The 27,403-nt window shown below is 47.7% G+C and overlaps 1 protein-coding gene across 2 annotated transcripts; it reads left to right on the top strand.

Moving 5' to 3' along the window:
• Positions 1-827: 827 nt before the first annotated feature.
• LSM12 (LSM12 homolog) lies at positions 828-22,639 on the top strand. Of its 2 annotated transcripts, XM_040989281.1 has the most exons (5): positions 828-1,081; positions 2,744-2,877; positions 19,392-19,501; positions 20,542-20,668; positions 21,380-22,639. In XM_040989281.1, exons 1-5 carry the CDS (start codon positions 958-960, stop codon positions 21,470-21,472), a joined length of 588 nt encoding a protein of 195 aa, XP_040845215.1. In that variant the 5' UTR covers positions 828-957; the 3' UTR covers positions 21,473-22,639. The 2 variants fall into 2 exon arrangements, with proteins under 2 accessions (XP_040845215.1, XP_040845217.1); XM_040989283.1 differs by lacking the exon at positions 2,744-2,877 and having other exon boundaries at positions 947-1,041.
• The last annotated feature ends 4,764 nt before the right edge of the window (positions 22,640-27,403 follow it).

The raw sequence follows: 27,403 nt of genomic DNA, 5'->3' as shown, positions 1-27,403 counted from the left end.
ATGGGTTAGGGATGGCAATCGGTGGTGAGGGGCTTGAAAATGCAAATGGCATAATCCTTTGTTCAAGGTCAGGGAAATAACTGTTCAGCGGGACTCTGACTCCCCAAGCTGCCTTCATCTTGTCAAGGTTCCTCAGGCCTGGCCTGGCTTTCAGGACCAGATGGTGACCATACACAAACTGTCAGCCATTCGTGAAAGACCTAGTGCATGCTACACACGTACACATATGAGCTCTTTTAAACCCGTTAAGTGTTCTCTGAGGCAGCTCTTGCTGTCCACTATACAGTGACAACCAATAACAAACCTAGTTTGTTAATAAGCAGGCCCTGGGTCAGCTATAGTCTCAAGACTTAACTTCTTCATCTCTAAGCGGAGGCACTGATTCCTACCTCACAGGGTTGCTGGATGCTCAGTAAGGGATACTATTCATGCCCGAGAAGGCACAGGGTACATGAGCCATCTGCCCGAGGTCACATAATTGACTAGGATTCACTTTGGTTTCTCAAACATTACAGCCAAGGTTCTCCTCCCAATCACTGTGATTCATGATAATCACCTTGAGCTAGTGTCATGGAGTCCTCTGGACTTCCAACTCCTCTCCCGCGTAAAATGGGGATATCGGGCATTGAGTGTTCATTCATTAAATTCTGGTGGGCAAGGCATGCCTGCCTTTCGCAGTCTATGTTCTTTCCTCTTTCACGAAGATCACTTATCTCTAGCTCCTAAAGATGCACCCTAAAGCACTTGGCCAGGCGAGGGCAGCTGGACAGGCAGTATTAACTCTATTCCGAATTTCCCCTGATTTCTTCCTCTTTCTCTATTCCCACTCTGGCTCCCGTCCCACCCAGCGCCAGGCCACGCCCAGGCGCGTGACGTCAGCACGCCCCGTGCGTGCGTCGCGGCGCACACTGGGGCCCGGCTTTCGCCTGCTGCCGCCGCCGCGGCTGCTCTCCCAAGATGGCGGCTCCTCCGGGCGAGTACTTCAGCGTTGGGAGCCAGGTGTCGTGCCGGACGTGCCAGGAACAGCGGCTGCAGGGCGAGGTGGTAGCCTTTGATTACCAGTCCAAAATGCTGGCTTTAAGTATCCTTCCCTGCGTGGAGCCCGAGGCCGGGCTGGCGTGGAGGTGCGGCGGTGGTGGGGTGGGGGACGCCAGCGGCGGCTGGGGCCCTCTCCGGGCCTAGGGGCGACCGGCTACCGCGGCGCCCGGGGCGCATGCGCACGGCCCCGGACTCCCCTCCCCCTCCCGCGGGCCCTTCGGTCTGGCTTTGGGAATCCTGTCTCCTCTCCCTTGTGGGAAGCTGGGTCCCGACCGAAGGCCGACTGGTGGAGGGGGGCTTGACACGCGGAAGGGCTTTTCCAGGGTGAACACCGTGCAAGGAGGGGGGACACTGGTTAGGAAGGAGGTGGTAGTGGGAGAGGAGCCCGGATGGAAAGGGGAGCGGGTGAAATGCTACGGGGAGGGGGTGTGTAGGGTAAGGAACTGCTGAAAGGGCAGGGGGTGAGATTTTAGAAAGGGGTGTCCACTGATGGGATCTGATCCGAGGAGAGGGCGGTTGGGATGGTGACCCGAGGGGCCTTATGTCCAGGGGCAGTTTGTCCGAGCTGGGATCGGTGGCTTATGGTGTTAGTCCTCGTGTGTGCATGGTGCTGTTGGTGGGGTGTGCCGATTTTTAGGTTTCTTGGTCGTTTTGAAATTGCTGCTTTGAAGAGGTTTGCGTTGGAAACGTGGTCCAGACAGAACTGCACTTTTTTGGGGGGTGAGGGGAGCTTGTGATTGTGACTTAGTTGTACAGGTAACTTTGCCATCCTAGTAGTCTCCCTTTACAGAAGCTAGCCATGTTAAGCTGGAAAAGGTGGCTTCCTCCTTAGGGGTGGAAATGATTTTTAAATTAATCCAGTAAGCTCAGCCTTGGAAACAAATTGGGATAACTGTGCCTTCGGGTCCCTTTTGATTGGAGCTACAGGTGGGTTTATGTGGATTTTTTTTTTTTTTTTCTTTTTGGAGTAGTAGTCCTTTATAGCATCTTTCAAAATGAAGCTTCCTGCTAAGGCCTTTGAATGGCAAGTATTTTAATTCATTTCACCACTAGTTGTAGATTTCTAGCTAGGATGATGACTAGATGCAGTTGGAGCAATCGCGTCTGTTTTTGGTTGGTTTATTTATTTTAGGCACGAGGTCACACCTGGACTAAATAAGCCCTTTTTACACTAGTGCTTTTCCTTGCAAGGGTCTTGGATTGAGGAAATAACCTTTCATTTAATTAGCATGCCGCAGGCCCTTAGTAAATGGCTGGACCAAGAGCAAGTGAATGAATGAGAGAATGGCTTATCTAGTGAGGTCACTCACGCAGTAGTTTCCTTTCCAGTGCTGTGGTTTTCTCTTCTGCACGTTGGGAAATCTCACATTTGAACAATATGAAAAGAGTACCATAGGAGGTTCTGCATCAATAACAGAAAATTCTAGCCCTTCTTGGTGATCTGTAGGTTCTAAACAGCATACAAGACATTAAACCCGCACTGTGTAAAGCTGCAGAGAGAAGGCGACAGAAATGTTTTTTGTGTCCTCCCATTTTGGAGGTTGAGAAATTTGGGAACTTTGGGTTAGTAGTTTGGGCTGGAGGAAGCCTTCCTGAAGGGAGCAGTGATTGGGGAGGCCGTCCGGGTTTGTGTGATGGCCTGTCTCCCTGGGGTGGTTCAGTGCCTCTGCTGTTCCCGTTTTCCTTAACTTTTTTTTCTCACCAGAATGCCCCTCTTCCAGTGGAAAGCCCAACCATGCAGACATTTTGCTCATAAACCTACAGTACGTTTCCGAAGTGGAAATAATTAATGATCGAACAGAAACCCCTCCTCCTCTCGCTTCTCTCAACGTTAGTAAGGTAAGGACTCAAGGGCATAGCTGGCTGGCACGTGGGAGTGGTGGCAAAGTGGAAAAGCCAGATCTCTACGCTCTCTGATATCTGGGCATTTTTGATCAGTTTAATTTTTTTGAAATATTTTGAATGCTCATATAAACTTGAGAGCTTTTGCTGCTGTTGTGCTTTGCCAAAGGAAGTTTTTTTTTTTTTTAAGCCTATTGTAGTCTGTTCATAAACTTCTGGTGGCGGTGGGTTTGGATGGGGGTGTTGCCGTTGCGTGTATGTGGTTTCTGTGTATGTGTACGTGAATGTGTGTGTTTCTTGGGTGAATTTCTGCAGTATTTTTTATATTCTCAGAGGGATTCATGACTTAGAAGAACTTTGAGAACCATTGCCTTGGAGTTTCCTTTTTCTCTGAATTTGGAAGTCATATGTAGTTGGATATTTAGGAATTTTAATCTTACATGTACACGTGATCTCTGGGAAACTCCTAGCCAAGTTCGTGTTAGTGATGCTGTAGGTGATGGCGCCTGATCCTTGTTGTAACTGGCACTTGGGATGCTCTTCCTTCCAGAACAACTGCCAGCCCTCTTCATCAGGACTCAAATGGTACCTCTTCCGAGAAGTCTTCTCTGACCCCCCAGGCTATAGTAATTTGCCCCTGTATCACTTCTAGTACCTTGTCCTTCACAGCTAGGTGATCATATCATTCAAAGTTCAACCCGGACACTGCTAGGATGAAGGGGTGCTTTGGTTGCTGGTTTGGACAACACTTACAGATGTGAGATTATCCTCTTTGTAGCCTTTTTGTCATTCTGTGTTAACTGTTCCAGTGTCTGTCTCACCAAGCTTCATGCCATGCTGTGCCTGGTCCTGTCACACCTTAGTACACAGATCCTTGCCAGAGTGGGGTCCCAGTCAGGACTGGGTAACGAAGGTGATTTTTAGCAGCAGCTGCCTTTGATTATGTCTCTTGGGAGTTTTCCCCGCTGGAGGAGTCTTGTAATGATGAAATTCTTGCTTCTGTAGAGAATGTGCTGTGGTCCCTACAATTTAGCAAAGTGACGCAACACTTAGGCAGTTGAGACGATGGACAGGAATAGGTAGAGTTATCTCAGACCAGGAGCACTCCACACGTCCTGTGATTGTCAAGCACAGATTTGGAAGGCTGTTGTCACATGCATTAGTTTTCATTCCTTGAAGCCTCTGGATCTTTTTTTTTTTTAAAGATTTATTTTTATTTGGGCCCGGCGTGGTGGCCTAGTGGTTAAGGTCCTTGCCTTGAGTGTGCCTGGATCCTGTATGAGTGCCGGTTCTAATCCCAGAACCCCGCTTCCCATCCAGCTCCCTGCTTGTGGCCTGGGAAGGTAGTTGAGGACAGCTCAGAGCCTTGGGACCTTGCACCCGTGTGGGAGACCTGGAGGAAATTCCTGGCTCCTGGCTTCAGATAGGCTCAGCACTGGCCGTTGTGGTCACTTGGGGAGTGAATCATCAGACGGAAGATCTTCCTCTCTGTATAACTGACTTTGTAATAAAAATAAATAAATCTTTGAAAAAAGTTTATTTTTATTTGAAAGGCAGATTTACAGAGAGGAGAGGCAGAGAGAAAGATCTTCCATCCTCTGGTTCACTCTCCAAAAGGTCGCAACAGCTGGAGCTGAGCTGATTTGAAGCCAGGAGCCAGAAGCTTCTTCCAGCTCTCCCACGTGGGTGCAGGGTCCCAAGGCCTTGGGCCGTCCTCCACTGCTTTCCCAGGCCACAGGCAGGGAGCTGGATGGGAAGCGGGGCTGCTGGGATATGAAGCGTTTCCCATGTGGGATCCCAGTGCGTGCAAGGTGAGGAGTTTAACTACTAGGCTACTGTGCCAGACCCAGCCTGTGAGTTTTTAATAAGATTAATTAATCTTCCCCTGCTTCCTGTTAGAACACAAGAGCTCTTTGAGAGGTCTTCTGTTAGCTTATGACATTTTTTAATGGTTTGAAATGAAATGATTTATTCCTAGTGTGTTAGAGGAATAACAGCCTTGAAGCTTTTATTTAGTGTTCATGGGTGTGAGAAGTCAGTCACTAGGCCTTTGTTGAGCCATAGGGAAGAATGATGGTTCTCTCACATTGAGAAGATTTAGATTTCTGCTCCTGTGACCAACAAGTGCCACCTTCTAGAGGGGCTGGAGGAGTGTGGGTGGGACTGCTAAGTGGGAGCTGTGAAATAGTTCTCCTATGTCTGCTCTTCAGTATGAAAACCCTTGGCTATTTCTGTGCTTTCAGGCTTTTGCTGTTGGCCGGTCAGTTTTAGGTGTTTACTGTCATTGTAAGATAGGAGTCGGGAGCTCTTCCAGGTCTCCTTTGCGGGCGCAGGGTCCCAAGGCTTTGGACCGTCCTTGGCTGCTTTCCCAGCCACAAGTCAGGGAGATGTAAGGGAAGTGGAGCAGCTGGGATTTGAACTGGCACTCATACGGGATAGTGGTGCATGCAAGTTGAGGACTTTAGCCACTAGGCTACCACCACCCCTACCTCCTGGACCCCTTATAATTTTTTAAACTGACTTTTTAAACTGAAATAGAGAGGCAGAGGGAAACAGACAGAGCTCCAGTCTCCTCCTGTTGGCTCCCCACCTGCCACCAGTGGCTGGGCCTGGGTAGGCTAGAGTCAGCTGGCAGGAAGTATCTGGGTCTCACGTGGGTGGCAGGTCCCCAGTGATGCAACTAACCTTTCTCTCAGGATCTGCAATGGCAGCAAGCTTGCGTCAGGAGTGAGCAGAGTATTACAGTTCATTACTCTGATACAAGACATGGGTGTCTTAACTGATGCTTTAGCTGTTAGGACAGTCTTTTTTTTTTTTTTTTTTTTTTAAGATTTATTTATTTTATTATGTTTTAAGATCTTCCGAGCACTGATTCACTTCCCAAGTGGTCGCAGTGGCTGGAACTGAGCCGATCCAAAGCCAGGAGCTTCTTTTGGGTCTCCCACATGGGTGCAGGGTCCCAAGGTTTTGGGCCATTTTCAACTGCCTTCCCAGGCTGCAAGCAGGAGCTAGTTGGGAAGTGGGGTCTTTGGGATTAGAACTGGTGGTCATATGGAATCCCAAAATGTGCAAGGTGAGAAGTTTTAGCCACTAGGCTACCGTGCTGGACCCTAAGATTTATTTTTATTGGAAAGTCAGATATACAGAGAGGAAGATCTTATGTCTGTTGATTCACTCCTCAAGTGGCCGCAGTGGCCAAAGCTGAGCTCTGAAGCCAGGAGCCAGGAGCCTCGAGCCTCCTGGATATTTATCTGCTAGACTACCGCGCCGGGCCCAGGGCAGTCTTTTAAAGAAAATATTTAGTAGTAGCTATTTAGTAATAGCTATCTAGCAAGTTTTTGGAAATTAACCATTTTGCTTTCATTTATTGTTATTATTATTTTTTTAATAGTTCTTTTTTTTAAAAAGATTTAATTTTATTATTTTTTTATTGGAAAGGCGGATATACAGAGAGGAGAGACAGAGAGGAAGATCTTATGTCCGTTGATTCACTCCCCAAGTGGCTGCAATGGCTGGAGCTGAGCTGATCCAAAGCCAGGAACCAGGAGCCTCTTCCTGGTATCTCACCAGGGTGCAGGATCCCAAGGCTTTGGGCTGTCCTTCACTGCTTTCCCAGGCCACAGGCAGGGGGCTGGATAGGAAGTGGGGCCGCCGGGATGAGAACCGGCGCCCATATGGGATCCCGTTACGCTCAAGGTGAGGACCTTAAGCACTATGCTATTGTGCCAGGCCCTGTATTGGTCTATTTCCTAAGTGGTTTGACCCAGGCAAAGCCAGCCACATCTCCCACATGGGAGGGAAGGCCCCTAACACTTGGACCATCGTCCATTGCTTTCCCAGGCATGTTATTATTGAAGAGCTAGGTTGGAAGTGGGGCATCTGGAACATGAACCAGAATACTAGGGTTGCGGGCAACAGCTAAACTCACTATACCACAGTAACGGCCCCTGGGTAATGCTTTAGGGTAGGGAATAATGGATAAGAACAGAGGAAATACGGAAAACTTAAATTCACAGGTATGGGTTGAGGCATTCACCTCTTACCAAATCGTTTATCTATTTGACAAGCTTTATTTTTCTATTTATTACCTGTTTATTCATTAGCAAGAGGGATTGATTGATCAAATGGAACCAGGAAGAAGAGATTCAGAGAGCGTATTATTGTTTCCTGATAATGGGCAATCAATGTCTGCCACTGAATGAAAATGATACCTGGGAGGTGGATCTTAGGGGTGCAAGGAGCCTGGTAAGATTGAGAAGATAAAAAAGTTAAAAAGTTCAGTGTTATTTTCTGTAATGTCTATCTCATTCTGCAATGTCAGCATTAATTGATTCATTTGTGAGAATGGGGTCCTGTCAATCTCAGTATCTTCCACTGGGCCCTATCTTATAAAGGTTCTGCTGCTTCACAACATCACACTGGGCTACAAGCTCCCAGCATATAGACCTTTAAGGAAATACACCCATGTCCAAACTGTAGTGGGTGTTTCATAAAGAATGCTAGGTGGGGTCCAGCACAGTAGCCTAGTGGCTAAAGTCCTCACCTTTCATGCTCTGGGATCCCATATGGGTGCCAGTTTGTATCCTGGCCTCCTGCTTCCCATTCAGCTCCCTGCTTGTGGCCTGGGAAAGCAGTTGAGGAAGGTCCAAAGCCTTGGGACCCTGCACCCACGTGAGAGACCCAGAAAAGGCTCCAGGCTCCTGATTTCAAACTGGCTCAGCACTGGCCGTTGCCGTCACTTGGGGAGTGAATCAACGAACATAACATCTTCCTCTCTGTCTCTCCTTCTCTTTGTATCTGATTTTTCAATAAAAATAAATAAATCTTCAAAAAAGAAATGCTCAGTGGCTGAGCCCAGAGTGATGGATCAGTGGCTAAATCCATGCCTTGAATGTGCCGGGAACCAATATAGGTGCTGGTTTGTGTCCCAGCTGCTCCACTTTCCAGGTTATTCCCTGTTTGTGGCCTTGGAAAGCAGGGGAAAATTAATTCATCTTCTTTCTAAAAATGCTAGGTGGTTGCCCCCCACTGTTGGATCTACAGTCTGATTTCAACTTTCTGAATGCAAGTGTCCCCTTCTGACTTCCTCCTCTTTCCCAAAGTTGGACCTTCCCTGTAGGTCATTGGTTAGCCGGTGGAGGCACCCTGGTAGCTGCTTTGGCTTTTGCTGCTTTTCACAAACCTAATCTTAGGCACTGCACTGAGGTCATATCTGCCCTTCAGTAGGGTCTGGGAGAATATGAGCTTGGTGAGGAGTCCAAGACTCTTGGGACTGTTCCTTCTCTCTTTCTCTATCTTTTAAGATTTATTTATTTTTATTGGAAAGGTAGATTTACAAGAGAAAAGAAGAGACAAAGATCTTTCATCTGTTGGTTCAGACTGCAAATGGCCACAGCGGCCAGAGGTGAGCTGATCTGAAGGCAGGAGCCTTTTCGGGGTTTCTTACATGGGTGCAGGGTCCCACGGCCTGGAGCCATTGTCTAAAGTGTAGCAACCAGGATATGAACTGACACCCAAAGAGTTGCTGGTCCTTGGAGATGGAGGATTAGCTGGTTGAACCAACATGCTGGCCCTTACCTCTTCCATTCTTCCTGTTTTTGCAAAGTTCACCTACTTTGTTTTGCTTTTTAAAGATAAAGTTGAAAGCCAAAGTGACAGAGAAAGCAATTATCCACCCACCGATTCATTCCTCTAAATACTCACCACAGGTAGGACTGAGCCATGCTGTAGTCAGAAGCCACAGGACCCTCCCATGCGTGGCAGAGACCCGAGTACTTGGACCTCTGTGTGCTGTCTCCCCTGTGCGTTAGCAGAAAGCTGGATTGTAAGCGTGGAATAACTTGGCTACACTTACGAGGGAGACCCTGATGATTCCTGGCCCTTGGCTTCTGCCTGGCCTACCCCCAGCCACTGTAGCCATTTAGGGATTGAACCAATAGATGACAGATCTCTCTCTTCGCTTGTCTTTTGTTTTTGTTTTGGGTTTTTTTTTTTTTTAATTTACTGATTTTTATTGGAAAGTCAGATATACAGGGAGGATGAGAGGAAGATCTTACGTTCGATGATTCACTCCCCAGGTGGCCACAGTGGCCAAAACTTAGTCTATCTGAAGCCAGGAACCAGGTTCTTCTTCCGGGTCTCCCACCTGGGTGCAGGATCCCAAGGCTTTGGGCAGTTTTTGACTAGCTTTCCCAGGCCACAAACAGGGAGCTGGATGAGAAGTGCAGCAGCTGGGACACGAACTGGCACCCATATGGGATCCCGGGGCATTCAATGCAAGGACTTTAGCCACTGGCTATGGTGCCAGGCCCTCTCTGCCCTCTGTTAACATTGATTCACTTGGTTGGAATATGTTGTCAAGGTTGCAGTCCCCAGGGAAAATCCCTCAGTGGGATGTGCACCTGGCTCTGAGCAGCCAGTTGTTTCCTTGGAAGTGTCCTTAAGGTACAGGTAGGTGGTAGAAAGAAATAGTTGATCCCTGCTGAGTGGTAGAGGATGAGGGCACGGGCATGGATAAATATTGAGTGCTATTAGATGAGATCAGAGATGTAGAGTGATTGACTGTCGCTTTAAAATCACTGGCTTTTTGGTGGTCAGATTCAGTGGCATTCCCAGTTTGAGGTGTACCTGACAGAGTCATGATGGGGAATGCAGTAATCCAAGGCCAGGGCTCGTGATTCCGATCAGGCTGTAGTGTGGGTAAGCCAGCTGACTCAGTTTGCGCCTGTTAGGGAAAGCGTTTAGCTTCCAAGGAAGCTGGTATTGTAAGATGTGGAGGGCGTTGTTGTCTACTTAAAAGAACAGACTGCTGAGTCCGGGTGATTGGTTGGTTGAGATGTGCCATAGGCATGTTGCAGCCACCTCAGAATTCCACTGTTTTGATCTGGGGACAGTTGAAAGAGGAATTTTTTTTTTAAAAGATGATGATGATGATGATGATGATGATGATGATGATGATGATGATGATGATGATGATAATGATTGGAAAGGCAGATATACAGAGAGAGACAGGTGTTTTTTTTTTTTTTCTCAGAGAGAAAGATCTTCCTTCTGCTGGTTCACTCTCCCAACTAGCCACAACATCTGGAGCTGAGCCAATCCTAAGCCAGGAGCTTCCTCTGAGTGTCCCATGCAGGTCTAGGGTCCCAAGTCTTTGGGCCATTCTTGACTGCTTCCCAGGCCACAGGGAGGAAGCTGAATGGGAAGTGGAGTAGCCAGGCTACAAACTGGTGCCCATAAAGGATCTTGGTGGATGCAAGGTGAAAATTTGTGTGCCAGGCTACTGTGCTGGGCCCCTGAAAGAAGGATTTTGTAGCAGGTCAATAGTGGTATTGTTGGTAGAGTAGAGCATTCTTTTTCAGCAGTACTTTGTTTTAGAGTCACAAGACTAAGAAATTACTCAGTGGCACTTGCTTTATAGCTGTGAGTAGTGTTGTATAACTATAACGTGATTACAAAAAACTTAAAGAACTACTGACACTTGGTAGATTTCTTGACGAAGTGTTGCCAGTGCTGTGTATTGAGTGTGGCTTGGATCTGCTTTTGTATTGTGTTGTAGCAATGTGAGGGCTTTGATGGGTGTTTTGTAGACTCCTGGAGAGTGGAGCAGTGATGGGCCTGTGGATTTGCAGTGTTTCTCATCACAGCTAAGCTCTTCACGAGTGTCTGTTAGCATTCACACGTTTCAGAGCATCAGAAGAGGATGGATTAGGGATTATTGGCTTATATCTTGAACACTAAGTTAGCCTTGTTTCCCATAGGTGGAGCTGCCCAAGTGTAGTGCAGTGATTAAGAACGTTTTGTGGAATCCCACTGCCTGGGTACAAATCCAGACTCTACCTTGATAGGTTGGTAAACTTTGGCAAGTTATGTTTGTTTGTTTGTTTGTTTTTTCTTTTTTCTTTTTTTTTAAGATTTATTTATTTTTGGGTCCGGTGTGATGGCCAAATCCTTGTTTTGCATTTGCCAGGATCCCATATGGGAGCCGGTTCATGTCCCAGCTGCTCCAATTCCCATCCAGCTCCTGGGTTGTGATCTGGAAAAGCAGTTGAGGGTGTCCCAAGGCCTTGGAACTCTGCATCTGCGTGGGAGACCTGGAAAAAGCTCCTGGTTCCTGGCTTCAGATCAGCTCAGGCCAGCAGTTGTGGTCACTGGAGTGAACTAGTAAATGGAAGATCTTTCTCTCATTCTCTGTAAATCTGATCTGCCTTTCAAGTAAAAATAAATAAATCTTTGAGAGAAAAGTTCATTGCCAGATATCTTTGACATGTTCTAGGGCACAGCTTCAAGTGGGGTGCTGTGACTTTTTTGAGTTCCCAGCTGAGGATTTTATTAGAAACTCCCCAGCAGGTGCTTTGAGCTAAGATGCTGGCATTTGGGGAGAAATGTTTTTGAGAGCCTGTTTGTTGCTAGCTAAGAAGGAGGGCTTTCTAAAAGCCTGTCCCAGATTTGAAACAGCAGGAGGAAGCCAGGGCCCTGGGGATGACAGTTGTTGCTACCAGTCTGCTGCTCCTGCTCATCCCCATCAGGCCTGTGGGCAGCAGCTGCAACACTGTCTAACCCTGTGTGAGGGCAGCTGGGTGGAAGGCACAGTGAAGGAGGCTCGCTGGAGTCACTATGTGAACCCAGCAGGCTGCCCTGTGTCAGCTGTCTCAACCTGTTGAACCTTGCTGAAGGAGTCCCTCTGGGGTCCTCACAGCACCTGTGCTGGCTGGTCTGGGCATGTTGGAGTAGCGTGGCTCGGCTGGTGGCAGAATAACCAGGTGAGGTACACTTTGCTAGGGTTTTGTTGTTGCTATGTCTGCTTCCTCCATGTTATGCATGCAGGGAGAGCTGTATCTCCCGTGTTCGTGAAATCCCTTACGTGAAGATAGCACAGCAGTAGGCGTGACTCAAAGTCTTTAAATATTGATGTGCCTTGGTATCAAGTTTACGCATGTTTCCTCTTTGGCCACATTAAGCTGCTATATATAAAATGGCCACAGGAGGAAGCAGTGGTTAGTATTCGAGGAATTATTTTGTTTTCACTAAGGATTGCACAAAATGAAAGGGACAGGTAAAGCACAGATTGTCACATGTGGTCATTTCAATTAAACCACATATGCGTTAATAACAAATGCATATAGCTTTGTGCTGCTTGGTTTGCCTGAACTGTGTGTGTGTGTGAAAGGTTTATTTTATTCAGTTACAGAGAGAGATCTTGCATCTGCTGGTTCACTTCCCAAATGACCACGGTGGCTGGGACTGTGTTAGGCCAAAGCTGGAAGTCGAGAGCTTCTTCCAGATCTCCCACATGGCTGCAGAGGTGCAAGCAGTTAAGCCATTTTCTGCCTCCATAAGGCACATTAGCAGAAAGCTGAGTTGAAAGTAGAATAGCTGGAATTTGAACTTGTGCCCATATGGGATAGCACCAGACCCACCCAGTGTGTTCTTGAGCTTAGTGTCTGTTTTTTTAATTAGAGTCTTTTTTTTTTTTTAAAGGCAGATTTTAAATAGAGAGAAGACAGAGAGAGAGGTCTTCCATCTGCTGGTTCACTCTGCAAATGGCCAAAATGACTGTAGATGAGCCAGTCCTAAGCCAGGAGCCAGAATTTTTCTTTAGTTCTAGGTTTCCCACATAGGTGCAGGGTTCCAAGGCTTTGGGCCATTCCTCCACTGCTTTTCCAGGCCACAAGCAGGGAGCTGGGTGGAAAGTGTAGTAGCCGGGACATGAACCAGCACCCATATGGCATGCCAGTGCTCAGGTTCTGAGTTTGGTATCTTTTATTGTTTGAAAGACTCACCTTTTCAGTCTTCAGTTTTAACTAGTGGCAAAGCTAGCACCTGGCTGATGTACTGAAAGTGAGTCATGATAGCCTGTTGGCTAAATTCTTGCCTTGCATGCACCAGGATCCCATGTAGGTGCTGGTTCATATCCTGACGGCTTCATTTTCCATCTAGTTTCCTGCTTGTGGTCTGGGAACGCATGGGAGGATGGTCTGAAATCTTGGGACCCTGTACTCGCATGGGAGACCTGAATGAAGCTCCTGATTTGGATTGGCTCAGCTGTGACTCAGGTCCAGCCGTTGCAGGCACTTGGGGAGTGAACCATCAGATGATTTTTTTTTTTTTTTGTCTCTTTCTGTAAATCTGCCTTTCCAATAAAGATAAATAAATCTTTAACAAAGAAAGAAGCAGAGTAGCTGTGGGTGACAGCCATTGAATTAAATACAGTATTCCTCCAGATTGGCTCCTCATCAGGAAGGCACCAGCCAGCACCTTTTCTACTGGGCTCAGCTTTTACTGGTTCCCTCTGGCAGTTTGACAACAAACCTAAAATTACCAACTTAGAATGCTAAGATAGTTGTAGATACATAGTTGTTTGTAGACATTTGTAAAAGTTGAGGTTTGTATGATTGCAGGTAATTATTTGCTGTTCAAGAGGTTATCCATGTTATCTGTCTTTTTTTTTTAAGACTTATTTATTTTTATTGGAAAGGCAGATACATAGAGAAGAGATACAGAAAGAAAGATCTTCTGGCCGCTGATTCAATCCCCAGCTGGCCGCAAAGGTCAGAGCTGAACTGACCTGAGGCCAGGAATCGGGAGCTTCCTCCGGGTCTCCCACATGGGTGCAGGGTTTGGGCCATCCTCTACCGCTTTCCCAGGGCGTTGGCAGGCTGTTGGAGGGGAAGTGGAGTAGCTGGGATACAAACTGGCATCCATATGGAATCTTGGCACTTGCAAGGCAAGGACTTTAGCCACTAGACTGTAGTTCTAGGCCCCATGTTGTCTGTTTTCATGCCTGAAAAGAAAATCTCCCTTGATCTAAATATTTTTAATGTAATTTTAAAAATATTTGCATAGTTTAGAGGTATGCATGCCAATGTAGGCCTATGATTAGGATGGGGAGTATCAGGTATTGAGTAAAGTGGATGGGACAAATGTTTCATTTTTTTTTCCCTGTGTTCACTGTAGGGGAATGGGTTGAGGCTGCTGCTTGTTGTCAAACTACATCAGCACCTAGGGATAAGGAACATTTACTTAATGACCCGGTAGAAACTCTGATGATGAGGAAAAGACTGTTCTAAAGGTGGTTTTTGTTTTTACAGATTTATTTTAATTGGAAAGGTATATTTACAGAGGGAAAGAAAGATCTTCCTATCCCCCGCTTCCCTCCCCAACTTGCCATGATGGCTGAAGCTGATCTGAAGCCTGGAGCCAGGAACCTCCTCCACATTGCCACATGGGTGCAGGGTCCTAAGGCTTTGGGTCATGGGAGCTGGAAGGGAAGTGGAGTAGCTGGGACAGGCACTGGCAGGCACCATATGGGATCCCAGCGTGTACAAAACGTCTTCACACTGGGCCCCTGCAGGTGTTACTTGAGTGGTTCTGATAGAACTGGAGACATTGTTGAGCTCATTGCTCCCCTCATCCATTGGCTGACCAATTCCACCCAGTGCATCTGAAGACTGAGACACTTGTTGCAAAGCTTGTCCACAAGAGTGGGCCAACCTGTTTTTCTTTCCATCCTGAGATGAGACACTCAGTGTTGTCTACTGGCCTGGATAAGCTACTTGCTGTCATGTCCCCTGTGTGTATCTGGGCATACTGTCCACTGCACAGTCATCAATAACTGAGGAGACCCACTGCTGATATATGCATTCCAAGGTTGGAGCACGTATCTTCCCTGTGGCTGGAGTTTGAGTCCCCCAAGAAACCTCACCTAGTGTGCCCTCAGACTTGACTCTTGTGTGTGCCAGCTAGTACAGGGTCAGGTGTGGTCCATCACTTGCACCAGCCAATGCAGCTGTCTGGTCAGTTCCACCTTCAGCCCCATCTCTCATATGAACTGATGGGTACAGCCTAGTCAGGGTGACCTCCAATAATCCCTACCAGGCCTTCTTTAAAGCTCCAGCTTTTCTTTTTTTAATTAATTTATTTTTTATTGTAAAGTCAGATATACAGAGAGGAAGATGTTGTGTCTGCTGATTCACTTCCCAAGCAGCTGCAATGGCTGGAGCTGAGCCACTCCGAAGCCAGGAGCCTGAAGCTTCTTCTAGGTCTCCCAAGTGGGTGCAGAGTCCCATGGTTTTGGGCTGTCCTTGACTGCTTTCCCAGGCCACAAGCAGGGAGCTGGATGAGAAGTAGGGCTGCCGGGATTAGAACCAGTGCCCATATGGGATCCTGGCACGTGCAAGGCAAAGACTTTAGCCACTAGGCTAACACACTGCGCCCCCCAAAAAATTACATTTTGAAATCAGTGTCTAAACCCAGCCCGTGTCAACTGTTACTCAGTCTGCTTGAGCTAATCATTTTACTTTGTTTCTGAAAAAAATTTTGAAAGTGGCTCCTCTCTGAGGCTTCTTTTTCTTTCACTTTAGCTTAATTTGTCAGTTCCATTCTTAAACATTTTGTGTAGATGCCTGATGTGCTGCACCAGCTTCTCTCCTTTCTTGACTTGGTAGTATTTGGGGAGGTGGGGTAGTATGTTTTAAAGCTACTGTGTACGTATCCATACCCATTGGCTAGTAACTTGTGTGTTATGGGGAGCATGTTTGTCAGAGCTGGCCTTAAGGCATGGCTCGAATGTTCAGAGGGTTATTTTGGGGGGGTCTGCCCATGAGAGCCTCATGGCTCCCTGCTTCTCAGGAGTTCTGCTGCCCTATAGTTTTTCCTGCTTTTCTTGGAAACTCCAGATTTTGTGAGGCATTGCTTGGAAGCAAGATTTGAGGAAAACTCCTTGTTGCCAGGGTTTTCTTGTTGCTTGAGTAAGTGTTGCTTGTTTTGCTTAAAATATCAGCAGTTCTCTTTGCATAAGAGCTGAGTGTATTCAGACCACAAGGTCTTCTTGTTACAGTTTGGGCCTGGGTACTTGGAGTGCTGTAAATCTTACGATTTATCTATCTGCAAAATTGTAATATGATGGGATCAGAAAAACAGCCAACCTTGAAAAGGTTACTTCCACACTGCAGCGGTGGGCATTGTCTGTGTTCTGGAGACCACAGTACAGAAGGAGCTTGGCCTGGAGTTCCTGGGATTTTGCCTTGCTTTGTCTTACTTAGGTAGGCCAGAATGAGAGCTTGTGGGAATTGTCCTGTTGCCTCATGCATACAGAGGTTGCAGCTTAGCTAGTAGAGAGCTGCTCACCTCCTTGTAACTTGATTGATGACTTCCTTTTTTTATAGTCATGCTGGACCCTTAACCAGGTGCTTCATTCTGGCAACAAAGAACTTAGATACTTTGTGTATTTTTTTCCCAGGTAGAATTTAAGGCTTGGAAGGGCACTAGTAAAGCAGAATATAATGTTTCAAGGATTCCAGGCTTCTTGGAGCTTGCTGGAGGTATCATACCTCTTTAAGAAAAAACAAACGATGATTTTTATTTGAGATAAAAAGGGAGGTGGGAAGGGTGAGATTTTCCATCCACTGGAAAATTCACTCCCTAAATGACCAGAGTGGGGTTCGTCTGAAGCAAGAAGCCAGGAGCTTCCTCTGGGTCTCCATGTGAGTACAGTGGCTTAAGACTTCAGTCATCCTCTGCTGCTTTTCTAGGTCATCAACAGGAAGCTGGATGGGAAGTGGAGCAGCTGGGACTAGAACTGGCACCCATATGGGATGGCCAGCACAGGAGATGGATGCTTGGCCTACTCCACCATAGCACTGGCCCCTGTCATCCCTTTGTGTATATGGGTGTAGACTGGGCATTCACATGAGCATGGCTGCTTATCTGCAGATATCATCATACCCTGATGTTGATGTGCATGGCTCTGAAATGTACCATCGTCATTGAAGGTGCTTTGTCTACCTTGTGTGGTATTTTTCTTTGTCTTATGCTCAGTAAGATTTGTGTTTCTGGGCCTGGTGCAATGGTTCAGTGGCTAAATTCTTGCCTTGCATATGCCAGTATCCCATATGGGCACAGTTCACAACCCGCCTGCTCCATTTACATCCAACTCTCTGCTTATGGCCTGGGAAAGCGGCAGTGGCTTGCCCAAAGCCTTAGGACCCTGAAGCTGTGTGGGAGACACAGAAGAAACTCCTGGCTGGCTTTGGATTAGCTCAGCTCTAGCCATTGGGGTCACTTGAGGAGAGAACCAGTAGATGGAAGCTATTTCTATGGGTCTCTCCTTCTCTCTGTGTATCTGCCTTTCCAATAAAAATAAATAGATCTTTTTTTATAAGATTTATTTTATTTTCATTACAAAATCAGATATACAGAGATGAGGAGAGACAGAGAGAATCTTCTGTCTGATGGTTCACTCCCTAAGTGACTGCAATGGCCGGTGCTGCGCCAATCCGAAGCCAGGATCCAGGAGCTCTTCCAGGTCTCCCACGTGGGTGCAGGGTCCCAAGGCTTTGGGCCATCCTCAACTGCTTTCCCAGGCCACAAGCAGGGAGCTGGATGAGAAGTGGAGCTGCCGGGATTAGAACTGGCGACCATATGGCATCCCGGCACATTCAAGGCAAGGGCTTTAGCCGCTAGGCCATGGCGCTGGGCTCTATAAGAATAAGTAGACCTTTAAAAAAATGTTTCGTGCTTCTGGCATCTCTGGCAACCAGTAATGTGTCCCAGCCCAACCCAGCTGGCCCCCTCTCCAGATTTGGCCCACACATATGCCAACAGCTGCACTAGCCCCACCTGGCCTGGCCTTCCCTCAGCCCCAGCTCATGTGCACTCTGGCAGGAGCTGCAACCTAGCAGGGGACTTCCGTAAGTTCCCCTGTTAGTCTTCCCCAGCCCGAATCTTATGCATGCATGTAGTGCTGTAGCTCTGCTTTGCATGGCTTGCCCTCAGTCCCAGCCTTTGTAAGTGCCAGTGGGAGCTGCATTCTGCTCCAGCCTGGCCTCGTCTCCAGCCCTGGCCCCCTGTGAGTGTAGCGGAGTTCCAGTGTCCAGCCTGGATTGGTCTGTCACCACCCCAGCTCTTATACAAACCTGAGGATGCTGTGGTCCCATAGAGGAGGGCCCACAAATTCCCTATAGAATTGTCCCCCAGATGTGGTTGTCTCGCTTTCCATTGGGTGCTGGGACCTAGTCTAATGTGGCTCAGCCCCAGCCCCAATGCTTGTGGGTGGGTACTGCGGCTTGAGTCAGCCAGGCATTGGATGATGCTACTCAGCCCAGCTTAGGTCTCAGATATTTGTGGGTGCTTTGGCCTGACCCAGATGTGCCCTCTGATTTCCTTCCTCTAAACCACCATGCCTCAGCTCCCTCACCTACCTAAGAGTGCAGTGGCCCTGTTTGTGAAAGCCCCCGGAAGGCATCCCTTCCCTATCAAACATGCTCTCTGTGGCCCACACTCCAGAATGTCCCGAGACCCTTCCCTAGGCAGTTTGCACCCTCCTCCGCTGCCCAGCCCCATGAAGAGGCATGGTGTGCCTGGGAACCAGTGTGGCATGTCCCAACACAGCATTCCTTTTTATTCCCAAGATTTTTTTTTTTTGAAAGTCAGATTTTCAGAGAGGAGTGGCAGAGACAGATCATCCACTGGTTCACTCTTCAGATGGCCACAACAGCCAGAGCTGAGCCGATCTGAACCCAGGAGCCTGAAGCTTCTTCTAGTTCTCCCACATGGGTACAGGGATCCAAGGTCTTGAACCATCTTTGTGCTATTTTCCCAGGCCACAAGCAGGGAGCTGGATGAAAAGTGAAGCAGCTGGGACACACTGGCACCCGTATGGGTTGCCAGTATTCACAGGTTTTGGATTAACCTGTTGAGCCACTGCATGGCTCTTCCCCCTTTTCCCCATATCTTTTAAAAAAATTGAATATGCAACTGTGCAGGCATATTTGGTATAGTTAATAGATTTGGCATTAACTGGACCCAGAACACCTGGCAGCTATTCTCCCAGCATTCTAACACTTGCCTAGGTACAAGACAACCTAGGCAGTTGCCTGCAGCTGGGGCCCTGCTTTTCCTAAGCAGCAGGACAAAGTCATTATCAGCTCAGAACTCAGCAAGGGATGGCAGATGTGGTTAGATGCTCGTGTGAGTACACAGAATGGTGAAGAGGAGAAAGGGTCCTGACGGCTTTACCTTCTGTCTGCTAGGAGGCACTGACAAGGCAGCTGCCAGGAACCTTTGGCTCTGCAATAGAAGCATAGGCATTATTTTGTTTCTAACTGATGCTTTTCCAACCATCACTTTGCAACAAATAGCTCCAGTCACATTCTGTTATGTCCTTCTGCTTAGCACTTAGCAGTGCTGGAAGCTTTCTTACTTATGCTTTTGTTTTCTTGTTTATAGTCTGTCCTCCTAATTCCCATTCTGCTGTCCCTAGCCTAGCATAATGAATACCCTACATGTGGTGGATGCTTGGTAAATACAGGAAGGGAGAAAGGGATAAGCCAGAAAGAGCAGTCACTCACTGTACATTGTGGGGTTTTCTGTTTGCTTCGCTCTTGAGCTCTGAAAAAATGGAAGCAACCCTGCGTGGCCTTTCCTGGCTTCTTTTCTTCATGTGGATCCTGCTAGTTGGGAAGGATGATGGTGAATGTTTTTCTGAATCTGTTTTCTTTCCCGCATCCTAGCTTGCCAGCAAAGCACGGACGGAGAAGGAGGAGAAGCTGAGCCAGGCCTATGCAATCAGTGCTGGAGTCTCCCTAGAGGGCCAGCAACTCTTCCAGACCATTCACAAGACGTGAGTTGGGGTACAGGGATCCTTTTTCGGGGTGATGCTGTCTGGCTGCGCTGTCGTGATGGGCTACCTTGTGGTCTTATCCGGTAAACTGGTGCTGTATTAACAATGCCGGGCAGCCAGAGATTGGGATGATTATTTAGTTGCTGTACCTTTCTCAAAGCTGATGCAGCCAGAGCACTTTCCCCAGTTGTGCATTGGAATGTGCACAGGGAGTTAGAGAGCAGAAGGCCGCCTCCTTCCCACCTCCTGAAAGACATTTAGTCACAGCGGAAGTCATTTGACTCTCCCCTAGCTTCCCTGGCTGCTGAAAAGCTGGAACATTTGACATTCCCACTCCCTCCTGTGGCCTTCTGTTACCCTATTTAATCACCCTGGGTGTGGTGCACAGATGGCAGCTGGCGTCGGAGCTCTTAGAGGTTTGGTGTGTCTGAGCATTTTCAGGTATGTGAAGGAGCTCTAGCATCAGCTGTCCTGGGCTTCCCCGCGTGTGAACTAGGAAGTGTTTCCCTAGTCTGGCAAGTACCCAGTTGTCTGCTGATTGAGAGGATCCAATTTGAGGAGCAGCTGCCATCGTGGGTGTTGGGGAGCAGGGCACGGATCACAGAAAGACATGCTCATGGGCCAGCTCTGGGCGTTCGTCTGGTACATAGGGCAGAGTGCTGCTGTGAGACAAACTGTGTGGTCTGCCAAGCTGAAACGTTTGCTGTGTGCCCCCTGATAGAAATCAGTAACCGGCCGCGGTCCAAGGCTCTGGCTCAGTGACTCCCATAATTTGGACCTCCTTGTTCAGACCTGGATTTGCTTGGAAGTCTGCGATTGCCATCACATTTCTTAGGGTTCTCCAGGTCTCTAATGTTTTGGCATCATGCTCTTGACAGCCTCGGAATACATGTGCATCTGTATTGTTTGTTGTAGCCAGCGGTGCCCAGGGGATGTTTCTTCTGTGGACTGCTAGCTTGTAGTTATTGGCTGCCAGGCTGACCTGGGAACCTGGGTGGGGGACTACCCCCAGGAGTAATGTTTCACCTGCTATCTTCCAGCATTAAAGACTGTAAATGGCAAGAAAAGAACATTGTAGTCATGGAAGAAGTTGTTATTACACCCCCTTATCAAGTGGAAAACTGTAAAGGCAAAGAGGGAAGTGCACTGAGCCATGTACGCAAAATAGTAAGTAAAGGCTCTGGGAGCTATGGGAGAGATGGGTCGTCGTCCTCAGGATGTCAATCTGTAATGCCTGCCAGGTCTCCTGAGACCTGAGCCTGAGGGGGCTGGGACCACTGTGTGGGCTGGAAAAGTATTGGACCCCATTGCCTTTGGGATCAGATGATCCCCTGATCCTGGGCCCAATGCCCTCCGACTCTTCCAGGCTGGGCTCTTGGCTTCAGGCTCCCTCCTAGTGGGGCGGGTCAGAATCAGTGGACTGCCTTCCATTGGTGTCTCTGATTGAGCATAGCACCTGGCCTTCTGAATTAAGCTATGGTATTTGTAGAAATAAAACAAACTACAGCTATAATTTCTTCCTCCTTTGCAGAGCATTGAGAACCCAGCATCATGGGAGGGAAGTGCAGGGTGACTGTCCTTCCCAGCTTTTCTTTCTGCTCAGCGGAAAGGGAAGAATATTTTGGGTCCTAGTCATCTCCCTTCATTTTATTTTATATTTTAGTTTGCAGGCTCAGTTTCTAGTTAATTTTGGATGAAATCTTTAAAAATGAGGCTGCCTACTTGTGGATGGGAGACCCATGGACACCAAGGGCGAAGGTGCTCCAGTAGGCTGGAGGCCGGCAGCCAGGGCAGGGCTGTGGAAGCTTGCACCAGCTCTTTCGGAAGACTTGCTTGCCTGCCTCCTTCTCTGACTTTGGCCACCTTGATCTTTTTCAGGTTGAAAAACATTTTAGAGACGTGGAAAGCCAAAAGATCCTGCAGCGTTCACAAGCGCAGCAACCACAGAAGGAGGCTGCCCTGTCCTCCTGAGTCCCGGCGCACCAGGACTCTTCCAGCATCCAGCCCCGAGGCGCTGGGGGCTTCGGCAGAGGCAGGCCGGGGGAGGGAAGGGATCCTATATTTCCTGTTGGCTCCTGTTACCAGAGGGTCAGCGTTTCCAAATCTTAGACTTGAACAAACAAAACACCCAACAAAAAGAACAAGAGAGTAATTTAAACGTTGAATCATTACTTGACTAACAGACTTTGGTCCACCATGTCCTTTTCACAGCCCCCTTGTGGAACAGTCACCTTGTTAATTTTATTTTTGAGACTCCCTTTCCTGCGCTACCTTCTCATTCTGCCTCTCCTTTCCTAGGCTGTTCCTACCATTCTGTTTTTATAAGTGGCTACACTTGCCTTCTGAGTGATTGAAGGAAACTTTTACATCTTCCAGAATAAAAATAACAAGCTGACTGTGACTCTTTGAGACCAAAACAGTAAGCAGGTCTCACTTGAAAATTTCTTTTCTCCTCCAACCCCATCCCTCCTTTCTTTCTTTTTGTTTTTTTTCCTTTTCCTTTTTTTTTTTTTTTTTTTTTTTTCTGCACAGGGCATGGCTTGGATTAGTTTTATTTTTCTTAACTTTAAATATATATATGAAAATATGTATTAAAATGTTCTCTAAATATTTTCTGCTTCTTGCAGGTCTCTTTTTACTAGATCATGGCCACTGTTCCCACCTCATCCCTCCGAAAATAAAAAATGTACTGCCCTCCCACCACCCACAGCCAGGCAGCCTGACCTTGACCTAGCTCACAGCAAGAATCTCCTGCAGCACTTTGTAGAGCCTGTGTGTGCCGCCGGGATTTGGCGTAGAGGGTTCCTGATGGCTCCTTAGTTTGACCTGTGTGTGTGGCAGTCTCACATCTGGCCCAGACCTCAGGACTCTCTCTGCCTCTTGTCTTACTTCATGGTACTGGAAGAACCTCCTTGCCACGCTCTCTGGACGGGAGAGCGAGCCGAGCCGCCCTTGTCCTGTGCCTCTGCGGGAAGAACTCTGGCACGGCACAACTTAGTTCCTCCTCAAGGGATGGGTTCCTTGTACAAGGAACCTATTGTCCATCTACCCCGACCTTTCTTTAAGTCTGGATCCAGAGCCACTAGCCCACAGGAAGAGGCTTGAGTGACCTAGAGTTGATTTCCTCCTGCTCTTACGCCGCCCTCCCCCACCCCGCACCCCCCAAATCTTACAAGCTGATGACAGTTTGTATGTGCTCAGCCAATGGGCAGAAAACCTAGGAAGAATTTTTGGACTTTAGCCCACCAGTTTGTCTGGTTTGACTAACCTGCTGAGAGCCAAAACTGGCACTGTTGCCCCTGTGCCCCAAGGGCAGTGTCATGGGGCAGGACGTGCCACCCTGAACATCAGACACTGAGTTGGGTGGGGGTAATGCTCATGTGAGTGGCTAGAGCTTTGGGGATGGAGTGGGGGTAACTGCTTTTTTTTGGCCGTGATCTTTCCCCTTTCTTTCTTTTTTTTTTTCTTTTTTTTTTTAAGAATTAAATAAATTGATCAAAATTAAATAATTCAAGCCCTGCCTTCAATATGAAAAAAAAAAATTTTTTTTTTTTAGTATTGTTTAGCAAAAACAATAAAACCCAAATTTTTTTAACCATCACTTATGTCTCAGGTTTGTGTGTGCTCGAGAGGCCCTGGAGGAAGGGTGTCTAGTGGGGTGTGCCTGGTTTGCCCTTTCTTGACCTTTCCCTTGACTTTCTCTGCTTGCTACTCTTCACTCTCACTTTCCATCCTCAAGAATGCATTTGGAAATGTCTGCAATGTTTGCACGTTACACAATCTATAAAGGGGATCCGGGGTTCAGGGTGGTATGTCAGCAGAATGTGGGGAGACAAGGCCATAGGGACACAAACCTAAGACCAGCTGCTTGGAGACGCGAGTGATGGAATGTTAGAAGTGAGCTTGTAGATCTATCTGTGCCTTTAAAACTGGCTTACGGGTGTGAAATACCTTGGAGATAGTAAAGGAAGAGGTTTTGTAGGATCTAGGAAGCCTGAGCTGGGATTACAGGAATAAGAGTGTCATCACTGGTTGGAGCAGTGAGTTTGCGGGGGGAGGGGGGACTGTGCCACATAGCCCATATCTTTACTTTTCTCCCTTCAGTCCCTCTGCACAGGGGCAGACGAATGTAGCTGGTTTGGATATGAAGCGCTTTGCATCCTTAGTTTTCATTTCTGAAATGAGAAGGGGTTGGAGATAGTTTGTGAGGCAGCCTTTGGGAAGCAAACTTCGTAGACATCAGCCCTTTACTTTTCTTGGTGACTATAGCATCATTTCACCCGCATGCGCCTTAGTGCTCCCAACTATGAATGTCTCAAAATGTGACACAGCAGGGCGGTGCTGGCTTCTGAGGTGCAGTAATGAAGACTGACTAGAATATCGCATCCCAGTCTGAGTACATGTGTTCACTCAGCAAAGTGCTGGCTTCACTCCGAAAGGCCTTGGTGATGACCCAGCTACCCGTGGGGGAGACCCAGGCCGGAATGTTTGGTCTGTCATTGGATTGATCTGATCCAGCTCAGGGTCTGGCAGGCGCCTGGGGGAGTGAGCAAATGGATAGAAGAAGTTCATCCAGAAAGGTGTCTTTCTGCTTTTCAGATTAAATGAAAATAGTTTTTTTTCTTAAGATTTATTTATCTTGGGCCCGGCACAGTACAATGACAGCTGAAGTCCTCACCTTGCATGTGTCAGGATGCCTTATGGGCACCGGTTCATATCCCAGGGGCCCCATTTCCCATCCAACTACCTGCTTGTGGTCTGGGAAAGCAGTCGAAGATGGCCCCAAAGCCTTGGGACCCTGCCACCCACGTGGGAAACCTGAAGGAGGCTCCTGGCTCTTGGCTTTGGATCTGCTGAGCTTTAGCCATTACAGCCACTTGGGAAGTGAATCAGCAGACAGAAGATCTTCCTCTCTGTCTCCTCCTCTCTGTATATCTGACTTTCCTATAAAAATAAAAAATGTTTATTTGTCTTATTAGAAAGATTTACAGAGAGGAGACAGAAAGATGCTCTGTCTGCTGATTCACTCCCTGAATGGCTGCAATGGCTGGAAATGAGCTGATTTGAAGCCAGGAGTTTCCAAGTCTCCCATGCAAGTGCAGGGTTCCAAGGCTTTGGGCCATCCTCTACTGAGCTCCCAGACCACAAGCAGGGAGCTAGAAGGGAAATGGAGCAGCTGGGACACAAACCTTCACCCTTATGGGATCCTGGTGCATGCAAGGCAAGTATTTACCCAGTAGACTATCACAGCAGGCCCAAAATAAGATACCTCGGGTGGGTGTTTGGTACACTGGTGCTCTTGTTATGCTTACACTCCATGTTTTAGTGACTGTGCTGAAGTCCCAGTTTTGCTTCCAGTTCCATCTGCTTATGCTGCATATGCTGGGAGCATATAGAATATTATGCTGCATATGCTGGGAGGCAGCAGGTAGAGGCTCAACAACTTGGGTCTGTGTCACCTGGTTTACATTCTGAGCTGTTAGCTTGGCTGTTTCAGGCATTTGGGAAGGGAATGAGTACAGCAGATGTGTGATCTTTCTCTGTCTCCCTCTTCTCACCTTTTTTTTTTTTTTTCTTCTATAAAGTGAATGTGACAGGGCCTGGTGCGGTAGCCTAGTGGCTAATGTCCTCACCTTGCATACACTGGGATCTCATATGGGCACCAGTTTGTATTCTGGCTGCTCTACTTCCCTTCCAGCTCCCTGCTTGTGGCCTGGGAAGGCAGTCGAGGACGACCCAAAGTCTTGAGACCCTGCACCTGTTCTGAAAGACCTAGAAGGTCCTGGCTCCTGGCTTTGGGTCAGCTCAACTCGGCTCCAGCTGTTGTGGCTACTTGGGGAGTGAACCAGCAGATGGAAAGTCTTTTCTCCTCTCTGTACGTCTTACTTTTTAATAAAGTAAAGATTTTTAAAAATTATAAAGTGCGTGGGACACAAACTGGCATCCATGTGGGATGCCTGCACCACAGCAGCAGCTTTACCCTGCTCTGCCACCAGGCCAGTCACATTGGATTATGTCACTGAGGTAATGGTCGTTACCTAAGAGCTACAAATTCATCACTTAGTCTGACAGGGAACTCTGGCTCTTCAGTAATGTATCCTCATTTTATGTTACCCAATGTCTGGCTGTTGAGACCAAACTACAGGTTCTGAAGTTCATCAGTAGAGTAAAAATAAGTTCAAGTTTGGACAAAGGTCAAGGGATCAGCAGAGCACACAGAGGAAGGTGGGGCCAGTGTGGTGGTCTGACATGTCAAGCAAAGACAGGGCCTGTGTGGCCAGCATCCCCTTTCAGTGCCGGTTTGTGAGCTGGCTGTACCAGTTCCCATCCAAACCCCTGCTAATGCACCTGGGAAGGCGCTAGAGGATGGTCCAAGTGCTTGGACCTCTATGTCCGCATCGGAGACCTCCTGGCTTCTGGCTTCTGGCTTCAGACCAGCCTTCCTCCTGCTGTTGAAGCTTCTGAGTGAACCAGCACATGGAAATGCTGTTTTTCTCTAATTCTTCCAAGTAAATAAATGTAAAAAAGGAGTCGTGGAGAGAAGGAAGTGGCTGTGGCTTGGCAAGAGTAGGGATCTGTCTCAAATGTTTTTAGGGCCTGGTGCGGTAGCCTGGTAGGGCCTGGTAGGGTTAACTTATTCAGTACTTATTCAGTAGCTGGAACTAAGTCCAGTTGGATTGGGGTTTGTTCCATTTTCCAGTGACTGTTGAAAAGCTCAAAGTGGAATTAAATTTCTCAGCTGTCCGAGTGAGATGCGGCTGAGACATTTGCATCTGCAGTGACAGCTGACCTGTCGTCTTCCCTCACTAACCCATTGGTGCTCACTCCGGCAGAGTTGATTACAGGGTCTATATTGAACCAACAAGTGATGAGATTTTTAATCTAATCTGAATCTTTTTCTGCTGGTCTGTTTCCTAGCGTATAATTGTTGCTTGTACTTAAGGAGAGGAGCGCGCTCTGCTGTGAGAGAATATTTGATATGGCCTTTGGGGTGTGATGGAAATTAGAATCTGAAGAACAGGTACCGGCTGAGAGTGTGTGTGACAGGTGCAGTTAGAACTAAGTGCAAGTGGGTAGGCTTTTGGGATATTCAGCAAAGGACAGGTTGCTGAAGCCTGGTGATTGAGGTGAAGGAAAAGCAGGCTGGGGCCTGATGGATTTGTAGAGAATGTTCTCGGCAGCCCGAAGTTATCCATAGTTGATGAGTCTGGTCTGGTGGCGGTGGGCAGCGGTGGAGGCCACAAAGACCTTGTGATTGTTGGCTGTTTGCAATTGTCTATGCAGGAGGTGGTGGTGACAGGGACCTGAAGGCTCATACGACTGGTTGATGAGCTGGGTGTGAATGAGGGCAAGGTGATGAGGGATAGGGAGCCACTAAGGATTCTAGGCAGGTGACAAACTATGGTGGAGGCAGAGGCTTGTGGAGGAATCGGAAGTTGTCTTTACCATATTATCTTGCTTCGCAACACTGAGCAGCCCTTTGCAGATGGACACCCAACCAACAGGCCTGGAGGCAGAGGAGATGTGGTTAGCAGGTGACTTACTGGGTTGTGAACTCAGGTGGGGGGATAGGGTGTGGGGGTTTCCCCTGTAGGAAGAGCCCTCCTCTTGAGAAGGAGCACCATTGCAGGTTAGCTTAGAAGGGAGGGGGACTTCCTGTGGATTCCCTTAGTATAGTAAACTGTCCTGGGAAATAGGATCAGATTGCTGAGTGCTTTTTGGAGATATTTGTTCATGAATTAGCAGGTGTAGAGGTCTTTTTTTCTGCCAAGGGGCCATTTGGATATTTATACCATTTGTGGGCCAGATAGAAATGAGCAATTTAAAAATTAGCCTGCTATATAGAGTTACTGAGTTTGGAGTCCTGCCTATGGTTGCCTTAGCAGATTTGCAGGCCTTATG

Source organism: Ochotona curzoniae, unplaced genomic scaffold (genome assembly GCF_017591425.1).
Source record: "Ochotona curzoniae isolate NIBS_2020 unplaced genomic scaffold, NIBS_Ocur_1.0 contig_520, whole genome shotgun sequence".
In the NCBI taxonomy this organism is placed as follows: Eukaryota; Metazoa; Chordata; class Mammalia; order Lagomorpha; family Ochotonidae; genus Ochotona; species Ochotona curzoniae.
The sequence above is the reverse complement of the archived record's forward strand: the minus strand, read 5'-3'. Positions and strand labels throughout refer to the sequence as shown.

What these genes read in the sequence shown, in the direction of transcription:
- LSM12 (XM_040989281.1), top strand. Translation starts at nt 958, where the DNA reads ATGGCGGCTCCTCCGGGCGAGTACTTCAGCGTTGGGAGCCAGGTGTCG. An exon ending in CTTCTCTCAACGTTAGTAAG is followed by an intron (nt 2,878 to 19,391) that starts GTAAGGACTCAA and finishes CCCGCATCCTAG; the next exon opens with CTTGCCAGCAAAGCACGGAC. An exon ending in TGAGCCATGTACGCAAAATA is followed by an intron (nt 20,669 to 21,379) that starts GTAAGTAAAGGC and finishes GATCTTTTTCAG; the next exon opens with GTTGAAAAACATTTTAGAGA.